The sequence below is a fragment of the Astatotilapia calliptera genome, chromosome 6 (assembly GCF_900246225.1).
Source record: "Astatotilapia calliptera chromosome 6, fAstCal1.2, whole genome shotgun sequence".
NCBI lineage: Eukaryota > Metazoa > Chordata > Actinopteri > Cichliformes > Cichlidae > Astatotilapia > Astatotilapia calliptera.
Window position 1 is genome coordinate 17,472,384 of NC_039307.1, and position 27,487 is coordinate 17,499,870.

General features: G+C 41.0%; 4 protein-coding genes across 5 annotated transcripts in view; 3 read left to right on the top strand and 1 right to left on the bottom strand.

Annotated features, from left to right (window-relative positions):
* The window catches only part of LOC113024069 (TRIO and F-actin-binding protein-like), a 100,864-nt gene extending 99,216 nt beyond the window's left edge, over positions 1-1,648 (top strand). For both annotated transcript variants that reach the window (XM_026170688.1, XM_026170689.1), the window contains 2 exons: positions 1,112-1,198; positions 1,306-1,648. In XM_026170688.1, coding sequence (XP_026026473.1) covers positions 1,112-1,198; positions 1,306-1,452 — 234 coding nt within the window. In that variant the 3' untranslated portion in view covers positions 1,453-1,648. The remainder of the gene's footprint in view (positions 1-1,111; positions 1,199-1,305) is intronic.
* smdt1b (single-pass membrane protein with aspartate-rich tail 1b) lies at positions 1,640-3,378 on the bottom strand. The gene is made up of 3 exons (XM_026170695.1): positions 3,141-3,378; positions 2,080-2,239; positions 1,640-1,896 (listed from the first exon to the last, which is right to left on the bottom strand). The coding sequence occupies exons 1-2, from the start codon at positions 3,300-3,302 to the stop codon at positions 2,102-2,104; spliced, it is 300 nt and encodes a 99-aa protein (XP_026026480.1). The 5' UTR covers positions 3,303-3,378; the 3' UTR covers positions 1,640-1,896; positions 2,080-2,101.
* Positions 3,335-13,048, top strand: LOC113024072 (putative RNA-binding protein Luc7-like 2). The gene is made up of 11 exons (XM_026170693.1): positions 3,335-3,402; positions 4,611-5,915; positions 6,401-6,495; positions 7,393-7,491; positions 8,867-8,977; positions 9,092-9,235; positions 9,931-10,107; positions 10,451-10,635; positions 10,711-10,740; positions 11,107-11,268; positions 11,941-13,048. Exons 2-11 carry the CDS (start codon positions 5,855-5,857, stop codon positions 12,176-12,178), a joined length of 1,302 nt encoding a protein of 433 aa, XP_026026478.1. The 5' UTR covers positions 3,335-3,402; positions 4,611-5,854; the 3' UTR covers positions 12,179-13,048.
* Positions 13,049-14,925: 1,877 nt separating this feature from the next.
* Positions 14,926-21,870, top strand: pane1 (proliferation associated nuclear element). Its single transcript, XM_026169296.1, has 6 exons — positions 14,926-15,180; positions 17,493-17,569; positions 18,031-18,129; positions 19,003-19,082; positions 19,335-19,426; positions 21,592-21,870. Exons 1-6 carry the CDS (start codon positions 15,124-15,126, stop codon positions 21,739-21,741), a joined length of 555 nt encoding a protein of 184 aa, XP_026025081.1. The 5' UTR covers positions 14,926-15,123; the 3' UTR covers positions 21,742-21,870.
* The last annotated feature ends 5,617 nt before the right edge of the window (positions 21,871-27,487 follow it).

Here is a 27,487-nt window from a genome sequence, read left to right on the forward strand (position 1 = left end):
GCGCATCTCTGGTGAATCAATCGACTGGTGAATCTAAGCACATCTAGGATGCATTTGAATCATTTCTTTTCCTCAGGTTCCTGCCTGTCAAATGTTTTCCATTTTTATTACACTGTAAAGTGATAATTAAAATTCTGATGGAGATTCTTTATTATTCTCTACAAAATAATAAAGAACTCTTGATACATGGCAGGATGGATCCATGTTTTCATGTTGTTCACACCAAATTCTGACCCTTCCAACCAAATGTTGCAGAAACTCATCAGACCAGGCAACGTTTTTCAAATCTTCTTTTGTCTAGTTTTAGTGAGCCCAGGCTACAATTCACACAGTGTGGTCATCTGCTGCTGTAGCCCTTCTGCTTCAAGTTTCAATATATTGTGCTTTGAGACATACCTACATACCTTGGTTGTAATGAGTGGTTATTTCAGGTGACTTTGATTCCTATGATAATAAAGCAATCTAGCATCAACAAGGCATTTTTTCCCAGAGAAATGGCACTCACTCACTGTCTGTAAATCCTACTTTCAGCTGCTTCCTTATTTACAATGAGTCACCATAGCAGGCAGCTCTGCATTTTTGATCTGGTGGGTTTTTTCGCTCTTCTCCTCTTCCCTTTTCTGGGAGGCAGTGGGGAGGTAGAGCATACAGCCCGATCCGGCGGGGAGGTGTGGGAAGCCAGATCGGGTGGCCCCCATCCGGCTCTCCTCTCTGCTATCTTATCCCTCTTGTCTTACTTCTATCACCTTTTCTATCCCTTTGAAAAAGTGAGGCTCCATAAATGTTAAAGAGGTAAGTATTATGTTTTAGTTGCATTGAATAGATAGAAGAAAATAAACTGTAGAAAACTAAAGAGAAGAAAGAAGAGAAATAACAATGTAACATAAACCAGTGGCCTCCTTGGATGAGGGTGTCTAATGATAATGGCCGAAACACCTGATGAATCCAAGGTCCACTACTGACAACGTGTCCCAAACTGGTAACGTTTCTGGGCTGCCTTTTCTCGTAACAGCCATCCCTCAAGATTTTCTCCATTTAAAGCAATGCATTATCAGGGATTGTAACATCTAGTCCTTTTACTGAATAAGAGGTTGTGTTTAATGTCTTACAGACTCTACTCAGAGCAAAAGAAAATGAAGTTCAGTATCTTAAAAAAGAAATCAGTTGTCTACAGAATGAAGTGCAATCTCTTACAAAGGTATGTTTTACAGTCTAATCTCTTTTATCACACAGAAATAATACACATTAAAAATTTAGAACAATTAAATGGCCTAACTATGCTTACCATGTCTGTCCTTATTCCAGGAGAAAGAAGTCGCTTATGAGCGTTTTAAGGAGGCATATGTAGAGCTAAGTGACACAAGGGGGCGTGGCCAGCTGGAGATGGGCTCACTCAATGAACACCTGAGACTGGCCAACGCTGCCCTTCAGGAGGGAGCAAGACAGACCTGACCTACGTGACCTACGAGGACACGCCTTAAAAAAATGTACTTTGAGAAAGAAAACCAGCCAATATTTTAAAAAAGAAGAGAAGAGAAAAGAAGGGGGAAAAAAAGCAATATATGTTATCATGACCTGATAAGCCTAAAATGAGCCAGAATTAAAAATTTTGGGTGTTAAGATTAAATAACAACAAGTGTTTTCCACATAAGAGACTCTTTATTTATTAGTCACACACAAACATGCAAACAGGAGCGAGGCCAAAACTAGTATTGTGATAGCCTCGCATGATATGACATTTCTGATAAATTCTTGAAGGCAAAACAAGTTAAATATTAGAGAATAGGGAAAGGAAGAGGGTGGAGACAGAGGGGTTTATTTGGAAGACAAAGGGCCCCATCTTCCCCATCTTCCTTGTGCCGACTGGTATGCTTTCAGTCAATATTGCAAAGCACCCTGTGGATGTAAATGAAAAAAAAAAAACAGAACACAGTTGTCATCACTGGAAAAATGTCACAGATTACTTCCTTTGACATGCAGCTGACACACCCTTTACACAGTAGAAGACCGTGACTAAAGGTCCCAGCCTCAATGCTTAAAGATTGCATAAGGTGTGGCTAATAAGCACTTGAACTTTACCATTTACTTTTCCAGAGTTAGGTCAATCGTCGTCATCGTCGTCTTCAGGGACAAAGATGTCGTGCTCCTCCAGGAGGGCGGCAAAGTTCTTGCTGATCAGATTTCCCACATAAAGGAAAGGCACCACCACTAATGTCATGCGGATGAGACCAAATGGTGTCTGCAAAAATCAAACAATGAGAAAAGTTATGGCTAAACCAAGAGGATGCAAGAACTATTCAGATCACTAAACATAACTAGGTTTTCTGCAGGTGTTGTGGCACAGCTGGATTCAGGGGAGATTGGTTGTAACAGAGCTGACGTTTTACAAATTTCCAGGTAAAAAACAAACAAAACTGAGGCCAAACTAGCAGGAGTGTTTCAGAATATCTGAAACACAAAATGCTTTCACTAAAAGCACAACTGATGTCACCAGGTCATTACATCCTTACACTGAAGCTCTATTCTGAGTCATGTTGACTTGGCTCCGGAAAGCATGGTCGATGGGTATCTCCATATGAATACATGTATTTGAGTTAACAGCCCTCAGACAGTCGTGAAGCAGATTCCAGCAGAGAATCATATACAAATGTCGAAGGCCCAAAAAGAGTGGACGACGTGTGTGTGGTTACAGAGCAGATCATTTTAGCCCTTGACCTCACGGCAGTTTCCGTCCATCGATCATTAAATATCAATTTCTCTTATTAACGTGTTTTTATTGCGACATTTTATTGCGACCAACTGGACATGTCCTGCCCGAACATCGACGAGTTTAGGCTTCAAGTCTATAAATTACTCGCCAACATTAGCGGCTGTCCAGCGGACGTATTTTTTAACGACACAACACTACATTTCGCCAAATAAAACGAGTCTTTGAATAATAAATGATCTTTAAATTTACTAGTGACTTATTTCCTTTAACAGCCTCTCCCTTTAACAAAACAAACGTTCATTTGCTGATTTAACAAGTCCGGTGCGTATCCTGTCTTTCTATTCGTCAAAGCTTCCGTCAAACCACCGCTGTCCCGCCCACTCGTAAACTCCGGTCGGCTACCTCTGTAAACTGAACGTTGGAAACTCACTTTTTCCGGCTTCGGTAGAATTGCTCCAGACGGCGTAGACACTGCGGTCCTGCTTTGAGTCGTCCTGGGTATATGTGAGGTCTTCAAGCCGGTATTACGGGTCATTATCCCCATATTTCTGGAGGAAAGTCGCAGCGGGAGCCGCAACATACTCGCCGCCATTTTTCCTGTATTTGTGACGGTAATGGGACGTTTCTAAGGGTTGGACCACATATGGGTAGGACTGGGATGCCTTGTATGGGCGTAGCTTGCGGTTTGACAGGTAAATGATGAGTAATTCCATCCTAATGTATTGTTATTATAGTTGAATGGTCTGCTACAGATAGATACATGTGGCCGTAAAATACACATAGCTGAAGTTAAGTCACTAAGGGCCTTTTAAACTTTATTTAAAATTTACGGAACTATTTACTATGTTCATATTTAACACAGTAAACCTTTGTACAAGCAACCAATCACAGTTATCAGCTTATTATAATATCAGGATTGAAACTGAAGAGAAATAACGTAAAATACTAGCCGATGGTTATAATTCTTTGCATCTTAAACTGGGGTAAAATCAGGACTTGCAGCCAGTTTATGTGTTTATGTTTATCACCTCTGTTTGGACAGAAACAACTTTTTAGACTCAATGAGACAAATGAGTTTAAAAAGTATGAGAAAAAACAAATTAAATGATCTCCTTGTTTATCTTAAGGTCTCAAGATTTTTTTTTTCTTTTCTATTGACATATGTCACTCGTGACAGTTTGGTTAGAAACATGCACATTTGTGTAACCCTCTGGAGGTCACTGCTCCTCATGTTCCTCCTCAAACAAAGAAGAAAGTACTAGTCATTGCTGACAATGTCTGCTGTCCTAACTCTCCTTGTGTACTTGCCTGCCCCTTGAAATCTCTAAGTCATAACATTACGGAGAGCTGAAATTTGCAGATTTTGATGTGCCATCCTCTTGGAGGAGCTGTTCTACCTGTACAATCAGAATGAGCACCAAAGCAGGTGAAATGGAGAGTGATCTTTGACCACCAAAGTCTAATTCCCTCCTCACTGTATCAAAGGGGGAAAAAATCCTAAATGCTTTCAAGCCATGTCCTTTTTATGAGACTGAGGCAGACAGGTGGAGAAACTAAAAAACGTATGGAAAAAAGGAATGCACTGCCACAACTCTTTACAAGCTGATGCAGTAGGTAACACTCATGAGGAAACTATGGTTCAGCAGTGGTAGTGCATTGGCAGTATATGGGCAGCTAAGGACTGCCCATCTACCTGCAGAGTGCATCTGTTGTCAGGTGGGGGCAGTCTCAAATATCTGGTACAAGGAGTTGTTGCTGGTCCATCATCCAGCTGCAGAGAAGAGCAAAGTTGTAACATTACGAAGAGCTGAAGTGAAACTTATGTTAAAAAGCCACTGTCTGTGCTTTTAATAGTCTACTTTTTAAACTTTGATGTCTTTTCGTGCTTTTCCCATTCCAGAAGAATGCTGCTGCCACTCCCTTTCCTTCCTAGCATCCATGTTGATCATGTTTGGATTTTGGAGGACTGCAACAGACACAACAGTAGCATAAATTAAGAATGATGTACCAGCCTGACAGACTGTAAAATGAAGCTAATGCAGACGTGCCTAAAACTGCTGTTCTGAGAGTGGCCACTTGAGGCAGGGCCCAAAAGCAAGTCAGCCCACACAGACTTCATTGTTATAATGGCAGAACATTTGTTTACAGCCTGGTACCAAGAAAGGCCTCTATGGAGTGAAGTGTCAAAATATCATCCCCCTTATCACAGCTGGGAGTGGGCACTTGAGACTAGCCAATCCTTCTCATATTAAAAATCGTAACTTTCAATGTCTTATTCACAATGTTTATAACTTTAGGTAGTCTTTAGTGTTGTGCAATGAGTCTGCTCTAGGATCCCAATCATTTTGATATTCATATATGTGTGAATATCAAATTAGTTATTATACGTATTGGCCAGTGACAGTAGCACATATTTTCTAAATATGCTGAACATTTTAGCTTTGCAACCATGTTTCTATGTGTTATTTGTAAGATCAGAGACACTTTAAACAGTTTATATGTTTGTGTGGGGGGACACCGAAAAACTAAGAAAAAAACAAAGCAGGATGATAATAATAATAACAATAATAATTGTTGGTGATATGTAACGTCACCAAACAAGCCCGCGAGGCTGACTGCAGCACTTCCTTCGCCGCTGCACTAGAGCGCGCTCCGCGGGGACGCGCATGGAGGGGGAATAGGAAGAAGGAAGAGAGGACGCTGAACAAACTTGATAACTTCTAGCTGACTCGCTAGAAATCTGTCTGTGTGACAGTGGAACTGGTTACTTATTTCTGTGTAGATTTTCTTAGCGAACAAAGGCCCCGTCTAAATTCAGTCACCGTTGTCTCAACTCACCACACGACCCGACCGGCGGACCCGGGCAGCAGTTTTCAAACAGACGTTGCACTTGCTCGGCCGACCCGAAGCCATCCAACGTCACAAAGTCACATTTATTTGCTTTTGTTGAAGTGCAGGGATAACCAGTACATTGAAGTAACGCTGTACACAAGCAGCTCGCTGGTTAAAGGCTCGGAGTCTTCCTCTTGGTGGGAAAACTTATCCGCGGTCGGTGCTGTTGGAGGAAGAGACGAGGCCTTGCAGTTGAGGAGGCTGCATGTGTTGAAGACCGCTGCTGGCGACGTTATCTGAGCACTCATAAACATGTCGGCCCAGGCACAGATGCGAGCGATGCTGGACCAGCTCATGGGGACGGGGAGAGACGGTGAGAGGGGCCTCGCTGTGTTTGAGATTGGTTACTTACAAAAACAGCAGCGTGTATGACTGTTGCTAGCATTAGCCGACAAGCTAACCAGCATACTTTATGGTGACAGTGCGGCATGCTTTACAAATCATGCTAACTAGCCGGCTAGCTACCTGTTGTATTTAAGTTTGCTTGGCAAGTTAGGTTGTCGCACACATCTGTTACAAAACCAATCCAAAACAAACATCATGTCGGCATTTTATTTGGCTCATAGTCATGTGTTCATTTTTTCTTCCCTCCATTTCCTCCCTAGTATTTTTTTTTTATTATTATTATTTTAACCACAAGGAGTTTTATCGGACACGTTTACTGTACCTGGATGCTACAGTGGTTAGAGATGTATGACTTAATCAGTCACAGGTGCGGGCTAATAACCCAGTATGATAGTAAAATACTGTACTTTTCATGAACGCCTGCTTTTCTGGTTTCCTTCTTTTTTTGTAAAGGTGACACCATGCGGCAGAGAATCAAATTCACAGATGAGCGAGTCTGCAAAAGTCACCTCTTGGATTCATGTCCTCATGACATCCTCTCAGGCACCGTGAGTATCGTGTCTACGCACGCCTGAACACACAGAGGAGAGCTTTATCATATTTACACACAGCCGTATAATATATACAGTAAATACAGTCACACACACAAGGCTGACAGGAAATGTATGGAGAGCTGAGATGTGTTTGAGCTCTACTTCATTGTCAATGGGGTTGAAATGAAATAACTTTTATATATATGGGAAATAAACACATATCCAAACATACTAATAAGCATTTCTATTTTTACTGATCCACTCTACTAGAACAGCTTTGCATAACACACTAGCTAGCGCACAGTTTCACTTTCTAAAACATGCTGCTTTATCTTCCTCACAAGGCCAACGACTCTGAGGTGAGCTTTTTCTTTGATTGGCTGCTGAAAAAAAGGCTGGTTTGGTTTCATTTAAAACTGTACTTAAACATTCAAATGTATTAGTGGGGATGTGGCCTGAGAGTCATAGACTTTGTTTTAATTACAAATATGAGTTGGGATTAGAGCCAGATCGTGAGATGGATTCATTTTACCACTCCGATGATGTGTTGTTGCTTTTATTCATTGACTTATCCTCTTACTTTCTGTTCCTTAACTTCGACTGGACTGGACTCAAAAAGACTCTTCCGAAGTTGAACATCTACAAATTAAAACTGACAGTCAATTTAATTCCTAGAGCACTGAATATAAACAGATAGTTTGAATAGTGTATATGGAAATCATCAGACCTGTGTTAGCTTTGCTTCAAGTTAAAGGGTATCACATTTGGATTCTTTAGTGTGACATCAGTGAAAATTCTTGTGTCCAGGACATTTTATCTTGTAGCTTTTTTGTTCTTCTTCAGATTTTGGGCTAAAACGTACGAGTAAAATGAGGCAGTCAGCTAACATCATTGTCATTTTGATTCCTGTAGAGAATGGACCTGGGAGAGTGCATGAAAGTGCATGACTTGGCACTCCGAGCTGATTACGAGATTGCCTCTAAGGAGCAGGAATACTTCTTTGAACTTGATGTAAGTTGTACGCACACACCCACAAAGATATTCTCTTGAATGTCTTGTTGAACTCACTACATCTACTTTGATTGCTAAGACTTTTCTTGAGAAAGTTAGTTTCAAGCTCTACCTAAAAGACTGTTCAGAAACACACAGAAATACACACTACTAGTCAGAAGGTAGGACACCCTCATTTGTTCATATGAATGTAAGTTTGGACACAGTAAGTTTTCCTGTGTCCAAACTTACTGGAATGTCCTAACACAGAAAAACTAATTCCTGTTCAAGAATAATTATGTATTTAATTTTAACTCAGGATCATCATAATATTTGATCAAGAGGGTTATTAGTGAAAGACGTTAATCAATATTTTTGCACACTTCAAATTTACTTTCCTTTACATTTGCAAAAAATGCCTCTAGCATTAGCAGAGGTTCTGTAGAGGTTATTCATCAAATCACTCATAAAATATGGTTGTCTGGTCTATGTATTACAGACTCATGGACTTCAGAGTAACTGACAAGTTATGTCACTTCGGTTTTCATGCATTTATTGAACATAGGAACTCACTGAGTAAAGTTAACCCTTGAATTGTAACTCAAGCCTCTTTTAGCAGCACCAGTCACCATTGGTCTTTTGATGACTGTCTTGTTGTGTCACTCAGTCTTTGCTAAGCTTCAGGTCATGGTCTGCCGCCCTGACATTTCCAAGTAAAATTTCCTAATACCAATGTAAATGTATAGTTCCTCACTTGGTGCTCAAGCCCTGGTTTAGCAAAGCAGAATCAAACCACCATGCTCCACAATTTTGTAGTCTGCTGTCTTTAGCTTATCTTTTTTGTGGACTGATGTCCGACATAGCTTTTCCAGAAGTCATTAGCAAAAAGTTCACTTACCTTTCCCAGCACTGAAGTATATATTTTAAGTCACTGTGTTTTTTGTGGACATTAAAGTAAAACTTTGTGTTTTTTGTCATTTTGACTTGGCTGAAGATGAAACCATATTTGAGTAATTAAATCAGTAATCCTGGTAATTCCAAAGGGTTGATAAGCTTCTTTTTTCATTAACACAGTTCACAACATCCTTGCTTACAAGGCTACTTTGATGTCATAGAATAGCCTGGAAGGTGGTAAATTAGTCCACACCACATTAAGATGTTAATGAGAAGGCATCCCTCTCTCCAGGCTTATCAAACGTATGGTGTAAGTGCTGCTATTAAGCTTTAAACAACTGCTTAAGATGAGAGCAGGAAATGTTTGGAAACTGAATGTTTTATAGCCGCGTTTATAAACTCACTTCATAGCAGGTACAGACTATTTAGTTCAGCCACTGTTAAATATTCTTGAGAATCCTGCAATATAATATTTCTCGGTTATTTCTGTATTTTTTCTCAGGCCGCTGAACACCTTCAGTCTTTCATTGCTGACTGTGACCGCAGAACTGAGCTGGCCAAGAAAAGACTAGCAGAAACACAGGATGAGATCAGCGCTGAAGTGGCTGCGAAGGTGACGCACTGTTGACATTTTTAGCTCTAATTATCACAGGAAAAGTCTACACACTGCCTAAAAACTATTAGCTTAGCATTCTTTTCTTTTCTTTTTGTTTCCTTTCATGAAAAGGCTGAACGTGTCCACGAGCTTAACGAAGAGATCGGGAAGCTGCTGGCCCGGGCAGAGCAGCTGGGAGGCGAGGGGAATGTAGAAGAGGCCCAGCAGCTGCTGGAAAAAGTGGAGAAGACCCGGGCATTAAAGAAGGAAGCAGAGGTTAGAAATGTGTTACCTACCTAAGTGATAAGTGGTAAGATGTTTGCAGCCACATGAGAGGTGCAATTTCTGTTTACTGTTCTCGAGCACATTTGCTCACCAGCCCCACTCGCAGTTACTCTACTTATGTGTCCGTGCCTGAGTAAACACCAGTTTGTTTCACCATCTCAACTCCTGTCACACCTGGTCTCTCTTTCATGCCATTTACTTGTGAAAATTTTGTGATTTTTAATGCTTTTTGTGGCACTGTTGGGGAAGTAAATGACACACTGTCCTCTCAGTTGTTAATTACTTAAGAAATAAAGTGGTTTTGGGATTGGGATCACACTACATGTATACTGTGCCTGACTCCAACAGCACCGTACCAGGGCGCAGTCACAGCAAACACACTAGTTAAGTGAACCAGACTTTGGGGATCGGATGCACTCGTAGGTGGAACAGATGGCCTAGTCTGTGTACACCATTGATGAAGGTTAAATGTGTGGTTTAATGACAGCGAGTTCATGGTTCATGCCAGTGTTAACCTGCCTGTCTGAGTAGAGCAGCTTCACGCTCTTCACAAAGTAACAGAACTCATATCGGACACACATTTTATCAGCTCCCAATCTGCAGCTTGCATAATAGGTCCGAATAATGAGATGCAGGTTGAACAATTTTTATTCTGCTCCTTATAACCATAACATTTGTGACTGCAGGATATTTACCGGAACTCAATGCCTGCCTCAAGCTTTCAACAGCAAAAACTGCGAGTGTGTGAGGTGTGCTCTGCCTACTTGGGTCTCCATGACAATGACCGCCGCCTGGCTGACCACTTTGGGGGGAAGCTGCACCTCGGTTTTATTGAAATCCGTGAGAAGCTTGAAAAGCTAAGGGTAAGGATGTCCTGGAGCAGGTCTATGCTACTATATGCATGAGTATTGATTAGTACCACAAATGTATCTGTACAGTGTTATAAAAACTACAGTTAAGGAGGCAGTATGCGCAGCTGTATCCAATTTAGTCATTTCATTTATATAACACTTTTCCAAATAAAGCTTCAAAGTGACAAGAAACACGTAAGGAATCAAATCGAAAACAAGAAGAATTAATTTGCACGTCAAACAAGTTTGATCAGTTCAGAAAGTCATAAGATGTGAGGGATAAGAACAGATTCGGGGGTTTGTCTCCCTGTTAGGCCTGTTGTGTTGACTTCATTCATTTATTTTTTTAATTCAGAAAGCTGTTGTCGACAAACAAGAAAGAATGCGCACGAGGCGGCGAGAGGAACGTGAAAAAGAAGATGAAAGAGAGCGACAGTGGGAGCTGGAGAGGGAGCGGGAGAAAGAACGGGAAAGGGAGCGAGAGAGAGAAAGACAGCGGGAACGAGAGCGAGAGTGGGAGAGAGAAAGGGACCGAAGGAGGTAAATGATCAGAATCTGTCGTTACTGTGAAACGGTTTCAAGTCATCGGGAAACTGAAGTGTCTCTTTTTTTAAGGTCAAGATCTAGGAGTGGAGACCGATACAGGTATGCAAGCATCACTTGATAAGTTTTTTTCCCAGGTTGGCAAGGCGACTTGTAATTTCACACAATATAAAGCCGAATGGTGCGGTATCTGTAAATGCACGCAGTGGGGTTGCCACAAAAATACTCAAACCTCTGCTTTCCTGGTAAAAGAGCAGAGAGGAAAACAGCAAATTCGTACGTATACTGACGTATACTTCTCGTGCAGGATGTCATTTACAAGACAAAATGCTTCCGAATTCCCACAAAGTCTTTATCTAAATTTATAGCACACATCAGTACAGCCAACCCTTTTTTTTTTTTTTTTTTTTTTAAGACCTAAACAATATCCTTTTCTTCTTTTTTTTTCCCTGAAAATGATTTATCCAGGGATGGAGGCAGTTCGTCCTCCCATCGTTCAAGGCGCCACCGCTCCTCTCACTCCAGAGAAGAAGGTGGGGAACGGGATCGGGAGAGGGAGAGGGAGAGGAAACATCGACACAAGGATAGACATCGCTCACGCTCCCACTCACACAGACGCAAAAAGAAAAGGTGCAGATTTTATTCATCACTGAAACTTGCAGAAATCTGCATCATGACCTGTGTGGCGTAACATCTGAATTAAAAGGTCAATTTTAAATAGTTTCAAGTGATTCTTTTAAATGAATACTACAAGTACTAGAGCTTTACACACTGTTGCACATATTTATAACATCTATTCATTATATATAGTAATATGTGGATATAAGGTGCTTGATCATTTTTCTTCTTGGATTATAGATCATTTTGACATTCAGAAACCATAGACTGTATTTAAAAGGTGGACATAGCCACTGTAACGTCAACCAGTGGTTTGTCCTAAAGTATGAAAATATTATCCTAGTTCCCATTGCATTTATTACCTGAGTAAACAAAAAGCTGATGAGTTTAAGGTCTCAGCTGCTAGTTTCAGTTCTTAAAGAATAGACAATGATGTGCATTTGGTAAAATATGATACCTATTAGTCATAAATAAGGGAAAGTGTGGTACATTCTGATCGACAAGTAGCTACTTTGTGCAAAACCTCTTGGTTTTGTGGTCACATGTGTAATAATTAGTTTAAAATTAAATGTAACCAGCCAAATATTACCAACCATCTTTCTAACCATGGACCTTTCTTCAGCATTTTCATTCCATAGCAGACGTCAGTGATTCTTTTGTTTTTTCTCTCTCTCACTTTTTCAGATCCTCCAAGGACAGATCATCTCACACCCGCGACAGAGAGCGCTCAGTGTCTCAGGAGAGATGGAGGGAGGGTGCAGGAGATGGATGGCGTGGCGACAGAGCAGATTACAGAGACTGGGAGGACAGGGAGAGGTCCACCTCTCCAGACATGGCCAGGGAAAAGGAACGAGAGAGATCAGTGTCGTGCGAACGGGACCGACGGTCCAGCTCGGAAGAGCGAGAGTCCGGGGAGATATGAACAGCAGGGGGCGCCTCCAAAGAGTTTAATTTGGATATATTATTTAGTAAAAAACATAATAAGAGCATGGAGAGATGTGAGCCTGCTGGTGCGAGTGTGTGTGCTTGTGTTGACTTTGTATACGTGTTCATGTTGAAAACGGGACATGTATATTAGGTGGGGTGGTGGTCGGTGGTGGTGGTCACAGAAACATGCAAACCAGTTTTATAAGAATGAGGCGAGGCTGATCTGGAAGCAGTGTAGTCGTCATTTTTCATGTCATGTCAATGGTCCTGTGTACAGTTACTTTCACACTGATGAGGGGAAGAGTGGTGAGAAGACTGCTTTAAGTCCATTTTTATTTTACTCACACAAAGTGCTGTATTTTTTTATCCTTAGTTTAATGTTAATACTGTTTATCCCGTTCCCTTAGGAACCTCAGTTTCAGTAGCATGTTCAGTCTCGATAATATGGCGTGGCCCTTGCAGTAATGCTTGAAATGAGGTGTGAATGACTGAAGGCACTTCTTATGGTTGTTTTACTTGCTGCCTTCAAGCCATGACAATCTCATTTCGCAGATTTGACATGCATCGGTTAAGATGCTGTGATGAGCTTGTACTTTGAATATAAACTCACTCACTCTCACCCACCCAAAATATGTCATCCGAGTATTTCTCCCTAGACCAGGAGGTATATAAATTATGTGAATATTTGACTTGACACTTTTCAGAGGGAGGGGGGGGTCAACTTTGCTGTGCCACCATTAATTGAATGATTTTGTATTTATTTTTTTTGGCTTCCATTCAAACAAAAAATGTTATCCAGATTTCTCTCTAACTTGTCTCCTGCTTTTTACAGCTGCATCAGATTAAACCCACCTTGGCAGCAAAAGTTGTGTGGTTGGAGTGCAACAGTTTTTTGTTGTGGTTTGTTTTTAAGCTTTAATTGGGGGGGATACCTCAATTATAGTCAGACACATTTTTTAACATTATACAAATAGGAGGGAAAAAAAATAGAAACCTATCATGGAATGAAAGAAATGTAGATCAGTTCATCACAGCTTCCTGATGATGTTGCCTAAAGGTGAAGAAGGTTGTGGCAGAGCTGTTGTGTTGGTTTTCAGTGAAGTGTATTTCCATGTGTTTAAAACAAATCACCCAAAAATGCTGTCTTCTTATATAGAGACATTGCTGAAAACCACATACACACTCCACCCACTTCATTAGGTACACCTGTTCAGCTACTAATTAGTCAATCACAGCAGCAACTGGGTCCATTTAGACATAAAGACAGGTTCAAGCTGACCATCAAAATGGGCGGTGGTTTAAGTACATTGGGGATGGTTGTTGTTGTCAGATGGGCTGTTCTGTATATTTCAAAATATTTCACTGATGATTTAGACTGCCATCTAGGGTTTACAGAGAATGGTCTGAAAAAGAGAAAATATCCAGTAAGTTGATGTTCTCTGGTTGGAAATGTTGTCTTGATACTAGATGTGAGAGGAGGAAGGCGCCAATAACTCAAATAACTTGTAACAACCAAGTTATGGAGGAGCTCATCTCTGAATTTGCAGTACGTTGAACCTTGAAGCAGATTGGCTGTGGCAGCAAAAGACCACACCCCACCCCACTCCTGTCAGCTGATAACAGGAAACTGGCTGCAATTTGCAGGAGAAACCATAAGATTGTAAAAATGTTGACTTCTCTAATGATTCTCATTTTCTGCTGTGAGATGTGGGTGGTAGGGTTGGAATTGGGCTTAAAACATGAAAGCATTGATCTAGTCTTGACCATATGAAAGGTTCAGGATGCTGAGACTTGGGTGTTGTAATGGGGATATTTTCTTGGCACACCTGACCATCTGAACGTTGTTTAAACACCACATACTGAGTATTGCTGCTCAATTACACAGATTATTTTATGACCACAGTGTACCCGGCTTCTGATGGATATTTCAAATGGCCTCCACAGTCACCATCTGGCAAATTTGCAACAACTTTGTGATGATTTTCTGTTAATATGAATCAAAATCTGAGGAATCTTTCTGGCACTTTGTTGAATCTAGGCCTTGATGAATTAAGGCAGTTCTGTGGGCAAAAGAGGGTCCAGCCTGGTGCTAGCAAGATTTACCTAATAAAGTTGCCAGTGATTATGCGGTAATGGTTATTAGAGGACAAAACATAATCATGCCTATGGATTCATGTAACACTGAGTATGAATCCATACAACTTCACACTCACCATGTCTAAACATTTGCCTGGTGCTGTTTGTAAAGATGGATGCCCTAGCTCCACTTCCTCATGCAAAAGTGAAGCCAAAATTTTCAGGTAACAGGAGCTGCTTTTGGTGGTGGAAAAGATAGCAGGAAGACGTTGGAAAAGTCTGAGCTTTACAGTTTTGATGATCTTTTCCGCAGGTTGTACTTAGACTGAAGGGTTTAAAGTAAGATATCAAAATATGAATAACTATGTAGATATATATTTAAAAATGTACACATTACAGGTATGGAAGGTACACGTTTCTCTTTCTGTCATGACGTTGCGTCCCGGGTACATCAAGTTATGAGGAAATTAAAATCAGAGTGAGAACTACATAAAATGCAAAAAACAAGGTATCGTCTTCACTAAAACATTCATATACTGTTGCTGAATCAAAGCATGCTGTATATTCTCTTTGTTGTAAATACCTATATATTGTATATACGTATATATACTGTCAAGTTCCCGTTTATATGGGATGAATGTATGAATAGTAACCAGTTGTATAGTAACCGATCTAATCTGAATGTGAGGTAGGTCCACGCTTGCCAAAGGTGCATGACTCCCGGCGGCCTGTAGGTGGCAGAAGAAAACAGCCAATGAAGATTGGTATACGTCATGACGCCAGACGCATGTTTGGAAAAGAAGCGCGAGAGAAAGAAATGTTCGCCCCGGGTTTGTTTACAAAACTTTATCAAGTTTAGCGAGGATGTCGTTGTTGAAGCCTTTTAGTAAACTCCCTGGTCTGAACACAGCGAACATCTTGGTGAGTTGTTCACTTTAAGAAATAAAATTTTAAAAAGAAAAGGCAAATATCGAGCTGTGTGCTGTGACTGTAGCTGTTTTCAGGACGAGCTAACGGCTGACTGGATGTGTTTTTTATTGGGAGATATCTGGTCGTAAATATCCCAGATATATGGTCATCAGCTTGGACTAGCAAAATCACTTAAAGACAAATATGACTGTATCAGGAAGAGGTTTTTACACAGTCTAGCAGCTGTTTGGCGTCGTCGGTGTTGTGTGGATAAATCTTGACTTTTCTGTAGATCTACCTAACAAACACTATCTCAACGTTTTTATAATACTTTTATTCTATAATAGCTCTATAACACCCACAACCAGAGGCGTTTCCAATTCAGTCCGAAGGAGGGTGGGATCCCAAGCCCAGATAAAAGGGGAGGGTTGTGTCAGGAAGCGTGCAAAATCTTGCCAACCCAAACAAACATGCGGGTCATCAAGAATGATCTTTCCATACCGGGATGACAGCGACTGCCTGTGGTGCTGGTGGAAATCGTGCTACTGTAAGACAAAGGAAAAGGAAAGGCGTGTTTAGAGACAGCAAGAAGGAAGGAAAGGCGTGAGAAGGACTTAAGGAAAAGAAGGATTGTGGATGTGCACAGGGTTGGTGTGACAGGGAGGATGCTAAGGATAGTGTGAGATGAGGGCGATGATCTGCTGTGGTGACCCCTGAAGTGAGCAGCAGAAGAACTAGAGGCAGGATTTTTTTGTTGTTATTTGTTTCAGGGGGAACCTTCAGAATATTTTCTCTTAAGTAAATACTAGGGGCAGGTGATATATAACCTCAAAATTCTATCGCAATATTTCAAGGAAATTTATAATAACGATATTGTTACAATATTGAAAAAAGTACTGAACAATATTTTTTTTTTACTGCAGGCAAAAGATTTGTTAGCGCAAACAAATATGAAGGGTATCTTACATCCACCTGGCAGACTACCTGGTTCAAGGTGTGAATCCATTGCCAGCAGCAACATAGAGTAATAGTGACACACAGCAGAAGTCAAATGTAAGCTCAAAAGTAGCCTAGGTAGTGTTTTCCCCGGAAATTTTAAGCAAACAAAACATTCCAACAACAGTTAAACTAAAATAACCCTTACAACACTGTCACATAAATAAAAATATATTCTCTCTGGAATATTGCATTTTATGCAGTTGCATAAACCTGTACTTTACCGCTAATTTCCATCCAACACGTGCTCTTTGTGTCATATGGAGTGCAGTGCTCCAGCGATGCCCTTGTTTAAAAGTGGTCACACTTCACCAGCTGTTAGTATCTCCTCCTTGCGCACCTACATATCCCGGTTGTCCTCAATGGTGTGTTTGTGCCTGAAGAAACAATGTTGTAGCTTCCATCTTCAGCTAGAATAGTTTTTGTGCATATTTGGCAAATCATTGTGCTTTTATTTTGTAGTATCTTTCACTAGGCCTTCACTAGAGGCATACATCTTGTTGTCCACATTAGGGAGGATAAACCCATGACATCACTATATCAGTGAGATTTTTTTATATCATATGAAAATTTGTATTATAACAGACGATTTGATACACCACATTCCCAATAAATACAGAGGAGAATATTGCAGAAACATTGAGTATGGTTTTCAGGCTGTTGCAGCAGCACACGTGCTATTAAAAATGGCACGACACAGGAGATGAAATATTTTTATACTGAAAATTGTTAAATTCATTAAATTCATTTTCTTTAACCACTTTAACCAACCCATCACTCCACTGTTATGTGTCTTTAAATACATTAAAATATTTTGTGGGGCTTTGCACATACCCCTTGCCACAACTCTAACAAAATGCAAAGAATCCATTCATATTTTCCAAAATAGAGCGTTTGCTTCCATTTTAGGGTTCAGGGCTGCTTCAGGAGGTCAGATGATTATTCTTAACGGGCTTTAAGTATTTGTCCTTGCAGCAGCTGAAAACAGATGTTGGAAAAATTGCTAATATCTGGCCAGTAGGTGGTGCAGAGGGTGGTCCTTTTATTTTCCATAGCCTCTCACTGTAACCACAGTCAAATTAGATCACAGTCTGTATAAATTAATATTTTTCAGAATGTTTTATTGCATTGTAATTTATGATTTTATCATCATAAATCTCTATATGAGCAAAAGCCGCTGTAAAAAAAAAAGAAAGTGGCAACATCTTTGAACTGTGACTGCGAAATGTTTCTTCTGACAGGTTTAAGAGATTTTTTTTTAACCTGTGTGATGGTGTAAAGTGGGATCATCAGGTTTTGTGCTGACTGGTAGTTTTTGTTTCCTGCAGCTGGTGGAGAGTGAGGAGCAATTTCAGCAGAGTTTAGCAGATGTTCTGGTGGAGGAGACCAGTGTCACTGTGAACGTGTGAGTAAAGCTCGCTTCATCCTGCAAACTGCTGAAGTCTGCTATCTGTCAGGGGAAAGTGGCTGCAGCACACAAATGGAAACCGAGTCTGCCATCCTCACAACGAAACAAGATTTGTTTTCTACCATCAGTCGCATTTATGTTTAAACAGTATGACTGTAAACGTTTATTTAGTAACAAAATATTTTTCATAATCAACAACAAACAAGTAGTTATGTACTTGGGAAAAGGACTTTTGTACTACTCAGACTGCAACGTCATAACAGGTTTCCAGCTGGTAATGTAATGTTGACTTTATGATTAAATAATTGTGAAATTCTGACTGGGGAACTCGTACGTGATGCTGCACTGTTATTCTGCAGCTGCAGCAAATTACTCAGTTATGCAATGACTTTGATGTGTGAAGACCACCTGAGGTGGGTAAGAGTCCCATGATTGTCATCGCTCTTTGTACTTAACAGGAGACTAGCTAAGAGCCTTCCTTTGCCCATGGAGAATGATGAGAGCCGTCCCAGAATAGACTTGGTTGTGTTCATCATCAACCTAACTTCAGAGCTCAGGTAACTTTCAAATCCATCCGTTGATTTTCAGCTTATCCATTTCATGGTTGCGAGGGTGCTGGAGCCAATCCCAGCTGTCATGGGGTACACCCTCACCGGTGTGTTATAGGGCAAACACAGAGAGACAAAGAGCCATTCACACTCACACTTACCTAAGCCAGGACTGTGGGAAGAAGTCGGTGCAAACTCCACAGTCCGCGGAGGCCTGATCCAGGGGTACCCTCCTTTTGTCTGATTTCAGTGAGTGTCTATTGAAAAGGAACCTGGACTTGTTCCTAGTCACCAAGATGAAAAAATACATACATGTCCAGATGCAATTTGTTGTACTGGCCACCTGAATACACAGGTTCTGCTTCATATAACAGCTTTGTTTTTGTGTTGTTCTTACTTAATTGTTACCAGAGTGAGATGTCATTTTTAAACCACACAAATTGCCCCAAACCAGCCCAGAGACTTTATTTTTCTAGTGTGTTCTGGGACTGCCCTGGGGCCTCCTTCCAGCAGGACTTGCCCAAAACGCCTCATCTAGGAGGTGCCCAGGTGGTTTACCTGATCACCATGGTGTTGATGATCACAATGATTCACTCTGACTATCAACAGCTCGTTCTGGTTCCACTCAGTCCTCTTCAATACAAGATCTCCAGTACTTAAAACTCCGCCTTACTTGAAGCGTCACCTTCACCCAAACTGTGAGCACTAAACCTCAGATTTTGAGGTTTCATGAAGGAGAAACTTGATGTCATCATGCAGAAACGAGATCCCGATGCCTCTGACATACGTTGTCCAAAATATTTTATATTTTAAGTTAAAAACAAGTTCAAAGATGATATGATGTAGCAGTGCTTCATTCTGTTTTGTTTTATTTTGTTGTAGTTTGCAGTCAGCAGAAGCGTCCCTGAAATATTTGGACCCGGGATATTTCCTTGGAAAAGTTTGCTTCATGGTTACGAATGGTAGGGCAACGGTTAAAATCCTTTTATGTGTTTTTCTTTTTGTCTTGTTTTGTTTTATGTTTTGTTTTTTCCCCAGTCCCTTGATTCACAGGAAGAAGGGAAAAAAATAAGCTGAGATTAAATCAAGGAGAAATTGTCTACCACTGTTTACATTTTACTTCACCGTTGAACACCACCCACAACACATATTGTTGTACTTTCAGGCTTTTTTGTGTCTGACCAGCTGACCTTTTATGCTTCTCTTTCTTGTAGCTCGGAACGCTTCCGCCCCCGCTGAGCGCCTGGATGCTGTCAGGAAGCTGGCTGCGTCGCTCCACTGTCCCCTGTTGTTTGCGGAGAATCAGGTTTGTAGCAGTCTGGGTCACAAACACTGAAGATGTTTTAAGTCATATGTGAAATCCAAATCTAGCCCTTCACACATTTTAATCTGAATGTATGTCAGTATACAGTGGGGCAAAAAAGTATTTAGTCAGCCACCGATTGTGCAAGTTCCCCCACCTAAAATGATGACAGAGGTCAGTAATTTGCACCAGAGGTACACTTCAACTGTGAGAGACAGAATGTGAAAAAAAAAAAATCCATGAATCCACATGGTAGGATTTGTAAAGAATTTATTCGTAAATCAGGGTGGAAAATAAGTATTTGGTCAATAACAAAAATACAACTCAATACTTTGTAACATAACCTTTGTTGGCAATAACAGAGGTCAAACGTTTACTATAGGTCTTTACCAGGTTTGCACACACAGTAGCTGGTATTTTGGCCCATTCCTCCATGCAGATCTTCTCGAGAGCAGTGATGTTTTGGGGCTGTCGCCGAGCAACACGGACTTTCAACTCCCGCCACAGAGTTTCTATGGGGTTGAGGTCTGGAGACTGGCTAGGCCACTCCAGGACTTTCAAATGCTTCTTACGGAGCCACTCCTTTGTTGCCCGGGCGGTGTGTTTTGGATCATTGTCATGTTGGAAGACCCAGCCTCGTTTCATCTTCAAAGTTCTCACTGATAGAAGGAGGTTTTGGCTCAAAATCTCACGATACATGGCCCCATTCATTCTGTCCTTAACACGGATCAGTCGTCCTGTCCCCTTGGCAGAAAAACAGCCCCATAGCATGATGTTTCCACCCCCATGCTTCACAGTAGGTATGGTCTTCTTGGGATGCAACTCAGTATTCTTCTTCCTCCAAACACGACGAGTTGAGTTTATACCAAAAAGTTCTACTTTGGTTTCATCTGACCACATGACATTCTCCCAATCCTCTGCTGTATCATCCATGTGCTCTCTGGCAAACTTCAGACGGGCCTGGACATGCACTGGCTTCAGCAGCGGAACACGTCTGGCACTGCGGGATTTGATTCCCTGCCGTTGTAGTGTGTTACTGATGGTGACCTTTGTTACTTTGGTCCCAGCTCTCTGCAGGTCATTCACCAGGTCCCCCCGTGTGGTTCTGGGATCTTTGCTCACCGTTCTCATGATCATTTTGACCCCACGGGATGAGATCTTGCGTGGAGCCCCAGATCGAGGGAGATTATCATTGGTCTTGTATGTCTTCCATTTTCTGATGATTGCTCCCACAGTTGATTTTTTCACACCAAGCTGCTTGCCTATTGTAGATTCACTCTTCCCAGTCTGGTGCAGGTCTACAATACTTTTCCTGGTGTCCTTCGAAAGCTCTTTGGTCTTGGCCATGGCGGAGTTTGGAGTCTGACTGTTTGAGGCTGTGGACAGGTGTCTTTTATACAGATGATGAGTTCAAACAGGTGCCATTCATACAGGTAACGAGTGGGGGACAGAAAAGCTTCTTACACAGAAGAAGTTACAGGTCTGTGAGAGCCAGAGATTTTCCTTGTTTGAGGTGACCAAATACTTATTTTCCACCCTAATTTACGAATAAATTCTTTACAAATCCTACCATGTGAATTCATGGATTTTTTTTTTCACATTCTGTCTCTCACAGTTGCAGTGTACCTCTGGTGCAAATTACTGACCTCTGTCATCATTTTAAGTGGGGGAACTTGCACAATCGGTGGCTGACTAAATACTTTTTTGCCCCACTGTATGTTCTCAGTAAAGTTTTGCCTTGCACACTGTTGCATGTTGTGTTTCTTGAACACATTTCTTGTTGAAATGTATGCAGAACAAAATTACAGATTTGTTATCTTTGCATAAGGATTTATTTGGCTTTATTAAACATCCAGTACTTGTTGTAGTCATCGTTTTCAGGCTTGTGAAACAGCTTCTGGCTGTTTGTCTCTTTTTCTTTTTTTCCTTCAGCAGTATGATGGCTAAGCAACTTTTTTGTTGACTGATTCATAAAGCTGAAGTTGCACAGAGGGAAAAGCCTGAAATTGAACTCAGAAGGGAAAGCTGTTTGTGTGCGTGTTGTGTAGCTCAGCATCGCTGTAGTTTAGAGGGTTCTGCGCTGTTGTTGACAATAAAACATCAAATGTAATTTTTGTGTCTTTGCGTTTCCTAAAAAGCCATCCTGTGTAATCTTTCCTTCCCTACAGACTCCAGATGGAGTGGCCAGTGCTACAGAGAGGCTGCTGACTATTCTCAAGGTGGCCGCCGGCCTCGTTCCCATTGCCACTGGTCTCTACGTGTCTAACCTGACTCGGTGCACGCTTCCCCTGGACATCGATCAGCCGAGCTTTGATTAGGTCCTCTGATTGATTCCTTTAAAGTGATAACTTCCTCTACTTTATCGTGTTTATATTTATTTGTAGAAGTTGTTAATGTCGACAATTACACGTCTTCTTTTTCAAATAAATGTTACCAGGTGTATTTAATTCTGATCCATTACATTATGTTTTACATGAACAGTGCTGTGAAAAACACTCCAAGTACACCCTACAATTCAATATCGTAGAACCACCTTGGCAGCAGGAACTAATTGCTTTTGATATGACTTTATCAACGTGTCACATCGTTGTGGACGACTTTCAGCCCACTCGTCTTTACAACGTTGTGACACTTCACTGAAGTTTGCGGCATTTGTTTACAGCAGCTCTCTTAAAGTCCCGCCACAGCATGTCATTTCGGGTTGAGATCTGGACTTTGACTGGACCATTGCAACAGCTTGATTCTTTTCCAGACATTCTGTTGTAAATTTGCTACTGTCCACGACCCACTTCCAGCCAAGCTTTAGTTGTCAAACAGATGGCATCACATTTGACTCGACTTGATGTTCAAGGAAGTTCATGGTCAACTCAATGACTGCAAGATTCCAGGTTCCAAATCATCGCCCCTCCTCCACAGTGCTGATTTGCTGCGTTTGGATTTCTCCTTCCATGGTGCTGGTGCTGTGCATTATTGCCTAACATCTCTACTTTGGTGTCATCTGTCCAAAGAACATTGGTTGTGGTTTGTTCAGATGGAACTTTGCAAACCTAAACTGTGCAGCAAACTATGCTTATTCACCCTATTTCTAATTGTACCTTAACATTTAACATGCTAACTGAGGTCTGTAGAGTCTGAGATGTAGATGAGTTTTTGTTAATTTTTTTCTGACCTTGGGTTGAATTTGCTGGGTTGTCCAATCCTGGGAAGATTGTTGTTAACAAACGAGGGGCGATCGTGGCTCAAGAGTTGGGAGTTCGCCTTGTAATCGGAAGATTGCCGGTTCGAGCCCCGGCTTGGACAGTCTCGGTCGTTGTGTCCTTGGGCAAGATACTTCACCCATTGCCTACTGGTGGTGGTCAGAGGGCCCGGTGGCGCCAGTGTCCGGCAGCCTCGCCTCTGTCAGTGCGCCCCAGGGTGGCTGTGGCTACAATGTAGCTTGCCATCACCAGTGTGTGAATGTGTGTGTGAATGGGTGGATGACTGGATATGTAAAACGCTTTGGGGTCCTTAGGGACTAGTAAAGCGCTATATAAATACAGGCCATTTACCATTTTACCATTTAACAAACAGCTGATTACTCCAAATCTGCTTTTATAGTGGTGGTCACACTTGTTTATGATTATTAATCAAGTGCACTCATTTGGCTGCAAATTCCCCGTGATTCAGCACAGTTTTTCAGAGTTTTTCAGAGTACAAGATCCTGGGAAAACTTTTTCTGGTTCATGACCGTATATGAAGCAGTAAGTGTTAAAGGGTTGAACATAATTAAAAAAATTTCCATGTAAATACACTTCAGTGGGCTTTATATGATTGTTTGGAGTTTCATTACATTAATACCATGTTTTTATTTAGGTTCTCAAAAAAAGTTGTGAACTGGAGGCAAAATTTGAATCTTTCCAGTGCACAAATAAATCAAACTAAAAATAAATAATGAATAAAATAGTCCAACAGTTTTAAATCAAGTAAAATCCACATCTCGTTTCTTCATATTTTGCTACAAATATGGCAAATAGGTGTAAATACAGAAAAAAAGTCAAACAGAGTTTAAATCATTCTAACTGGTTTTAAAGTCAGTATTTGGTATGACCATCTTTATTCTCCAAGACAGCCTGAACTCTCTTAGGCAAGCTTTCTTGTAATTTCTTGAATTAACAAAAAGTTGATTGTGTTCATCTGGATATAGCGTTTTCAGCGGGAGAAACATTTCATCACTCATCCAAGTGACTTCTTCTGCACGCTACGTCCATGAACAGAGTCAACGTTGTTTCGATTTCTTACCTGGTTGGTTGAGCATCAAGACATGTCTTCATTCAGGATAATTTTTCTATGTTTCTTGAGGGATGATCAAAGCTCTTCTTTAGATGTTGGCTGCCTTTTGTTCTGGCCTCTATCAGGAGAATCCCACACTGCTTCAGATGCTCTGGGGAGGCCAATCCATGACTGATGGTGTTGTATTGTATTGTTTTGCCAATAAGACAGTTTCCAGATGGTTTTGTATGGTGGATCAAAACCTGATGATACTTTTCTGCTTTACTATCATGTGTTCATAATTCCCAAGACCCCAGCACCACTGGCTGAACGGCAGCTCTAAACCATGTCAGAGCCTCCATACCTACTCCACACGCTCACAATGATTTCTACCAAAAATATCACAACTGGATTGTCACTCCTAAAGACCTGTTGTTGCCGATTTTAGTTTCCTCAAATGTTTTTACCCGTCAGCTATAAAGTGCTGATGAGATATTGTTAGCAGCCTGCTGGGCGGGCAGGCAACATGGACACCCAAGATTGTGAATGTGATAACTCAAGAATGAAGCAATGTAGGACTTTCTAATTGATAATAGACTTAAAACAGGTGTAAGATGCCAATTATTGAAGCAAAAAATACTAGAAAGTCTGACTCCATGCAAGAAAAAACGAGGGGTCTCTATTTTGGAAATAAAAGACTTCCTGGTCACGCCACCATCGAATCCATCCAAGTTACATGGTTTATTAAAATAATCAAATTACAGTGTTTACATTTATGTTAGACTACTTTTAATTAACTGCTTTATCCCACTTACAATGAATTTAAAAAAAAAAAAAATCTTGTTCATGACCTGTGTAGCATGTTAACACTATTGGAAGTAAAAAAATAACTTAAACTCCAATTTTGAAAACACAACTTTCTTTTTTTCCTTTTTTTTTTTTTATAAAGCTCTGACTTGTATTATGAGTCTGTGGTCTGGGAGAGAGTCCTGTAACTCTCTGTCTGCAAAATGCAGTATATAATGACCAATGCTGGGCAATTAATTATATAGTTACTTCTTCAAAAAAGTAACTGAGTTATGCAAACAAAGTTTTTTGCAGCTGTTTACCTAAAAATGCAGCCAAGGCGTTTTTTAAATAAACATTTCAAACTATTTACAGAACAATCAGGTGTTCTGCATCAAATTTGATGCCACACAAATTATTTGTGCCACTCCAAAAAATAATTTCTGTCCACTATGAGATAAAGGAGAACAACAGCCTGATACCTGCAGGCCTGACAACAGGAGATGTATCACTCCTGCAACACCTGTAACATTCAGCAGTCGCCTCATTGTTCTGACACACACAACAAAACTGTTGACTACACACTAACTACACAAGATTCACTCCTAACCCCCCCCCTCCCTCTCCCTTCCTAAACAACTAAATGCCATGTTGCCATATCATTTTTTTGATTGGTCGACATGGTACATTTTTCCACCAATAGGAAAGAGTGGGGGTTTTTTGGTTTTGGCTTTAATCACAGGAGGAGAGTGCTTTCGAGCGTTTTTCTTATAAAACGCCGTTTTTTTACCGTTTCAGTAAATATAAACAACGACAGTATTCAGGAAGAAAACCCAACATTGTATAGATTTTTATCATAACTCTGGTTTTAGTGACCTATCAACACAATTTAAAAACTGGTATAAAGTCCACACTTTTTCCTTCAATTGTTCCGTCTGTCCTGCTCACATCTCCGATGCTTGTCCACGTTGTCATTAAGGTGGCTTCACTCCACATCAGCCACGCCGCTTTGCTTGCTAAAACACCGGTGCACATAAAGACGCTGTCGTAGCCTGTCAACGACGTTGATTAGCTGCGTATATACGAATGTGAATCGCATTATTGGCTGAAATATGGGATGGCGGCATCGTTCTAATCCCGTACGGGAGCAGCCAGTCACTCACTGGCTAACACTGCAAAACAGAATTGTTAAAGTATTCATTTTATTTCAATTCTGCGTTTCTGTGCGCAACGCAGATTTTCTGTGCGCAGAGACCGTGCCAGCAGTGCGCAATTGCGCACGCGCGCAGGGAACATTGCCTTGGACGATATAGAATGATTAAAATAAAGTTTGTTCAGCTTGCAACTAAATGAAGAAACAACCTGTCGTTTTTATTAGCAGCAACTGTTTGACCTCAGCCCCAGTCAACAGCTGCTCAGACTTCAAAGGGGGTACGAACCAAGGAGAGAGGAGTGTCCTTCACAGGGTGCGACCAATAGCACTGTGCCTGGTATCACATCGGCATGCATGCACCAGCGCGCACACACACTATTAATAGTTAGGTTATCATCACAGCAATTATCTATCACGCAGGTTAGGCAAACACTGTAATGGTGTCAGGCCAGGAACTGGAAGGACAGCGAGGGGTCAGTAGGGCTGGAGAATGTCAGCAATAACACTGATATCTTTGACTCTCATGGCTCTTTCATGCATTTACGTTCTGTATACAGAAAGAAAAATAACCCCCTTTTTTTTGCTTATTGAGAAAAATGTTGGCGCCTAAACTGTGCAGAAGGTCATGAGATGGTGGCAGTGAACTGATGACCTTTTCATTTATGTACTGATGTGTTGTACTTGACGTTTGCTGTGTATTTTAAAGGATTTGTTTTTGGTTTGGCTTACAGTAATTGCACTTTCTATTCTGTTTCTACACAGAAGGTCAAGCCTTGTCCACTGGTTGGCTTTTTCTGTATCTAAGCCCTTTGTCTCTATCAGAGGTAACTTGGGGTTCAGTATCTTGACCACAAATACTTCAAGATGGAGGTTGGAGTGGGCAAGGAACTCACAACTGACCTTCTGATTGGTAGATCCCGTGCTACCTCCTGAGGCTGAGGTAGCTTAGGTACCTCCTGAGCTACAGGTCCCTCATATACAGCTAGGTCCATAAGTATTTTTGGACAATAACACTTTTTTGTTAACTTTGCCTCTAAACACTACCACAATGGGTTTGAAATCAAATAATTATGATGTGATTGAAGTGCAGACTTTCAGCTTTAGTTCAGTGGATTTTAGTCCCCCGTTTACAAAAGCTCAAAAGTAATTTGACAACAGACTTCATGGACATGTGAGGAGTGATCCCTGATTATTCCATGATACATTAAGCAGATAAAAGATGTGTTTAATTTGTATTTGGTAGATTTTCACTTGAACTATCAATATGAGCTTTAAAGAGATGTTGATGCATGTGATGGAGTCAATCATTAGGCCGAAGGAAAAAAACCATCAGAGAGAGCAAAAACTGGTAAGTAGTATGGTGAAGGACAGACACAGCTCGTAATCTAAAGCATATGACATCATCTGTCAAACATGGTGGAGGTAATGGTGTGGGCATGTATGACTGCCAGTGGAACCAGGTCACTGGTGTTTATTGGTGATGAAATACAAGATAGAAGTAGCAGGATAAAATGTGAAGTGTACAGGGCTGATTCAGGTCAAACTACTTCACACAAATTGATACGGATCCAAAGCAACCTGCAAAAGCAACCCAAGAATTTCTCAAGGCAAAGAAATGGGATATTTTTCAATGGTCAAGTCAGTCACCTGATCTCAACCCAATAGAGCATGCTTTTCACTTACTGAAAAGAAAACAAACTTTTTGGGGGCAGAAAGACCCACAAACAAGCAGGAACTGAAGGCAGCTGCAGTAATGACCTAGCAGAGCATCTCAAGGGAGGAAAAACAGCATTTAGTGATATCCGGTGGTCATTGACCGCAAAAGATTTTCATCCTTCTTTCAGCTACTCCCTTAAGGGGCTATTTTATTTAAAAAG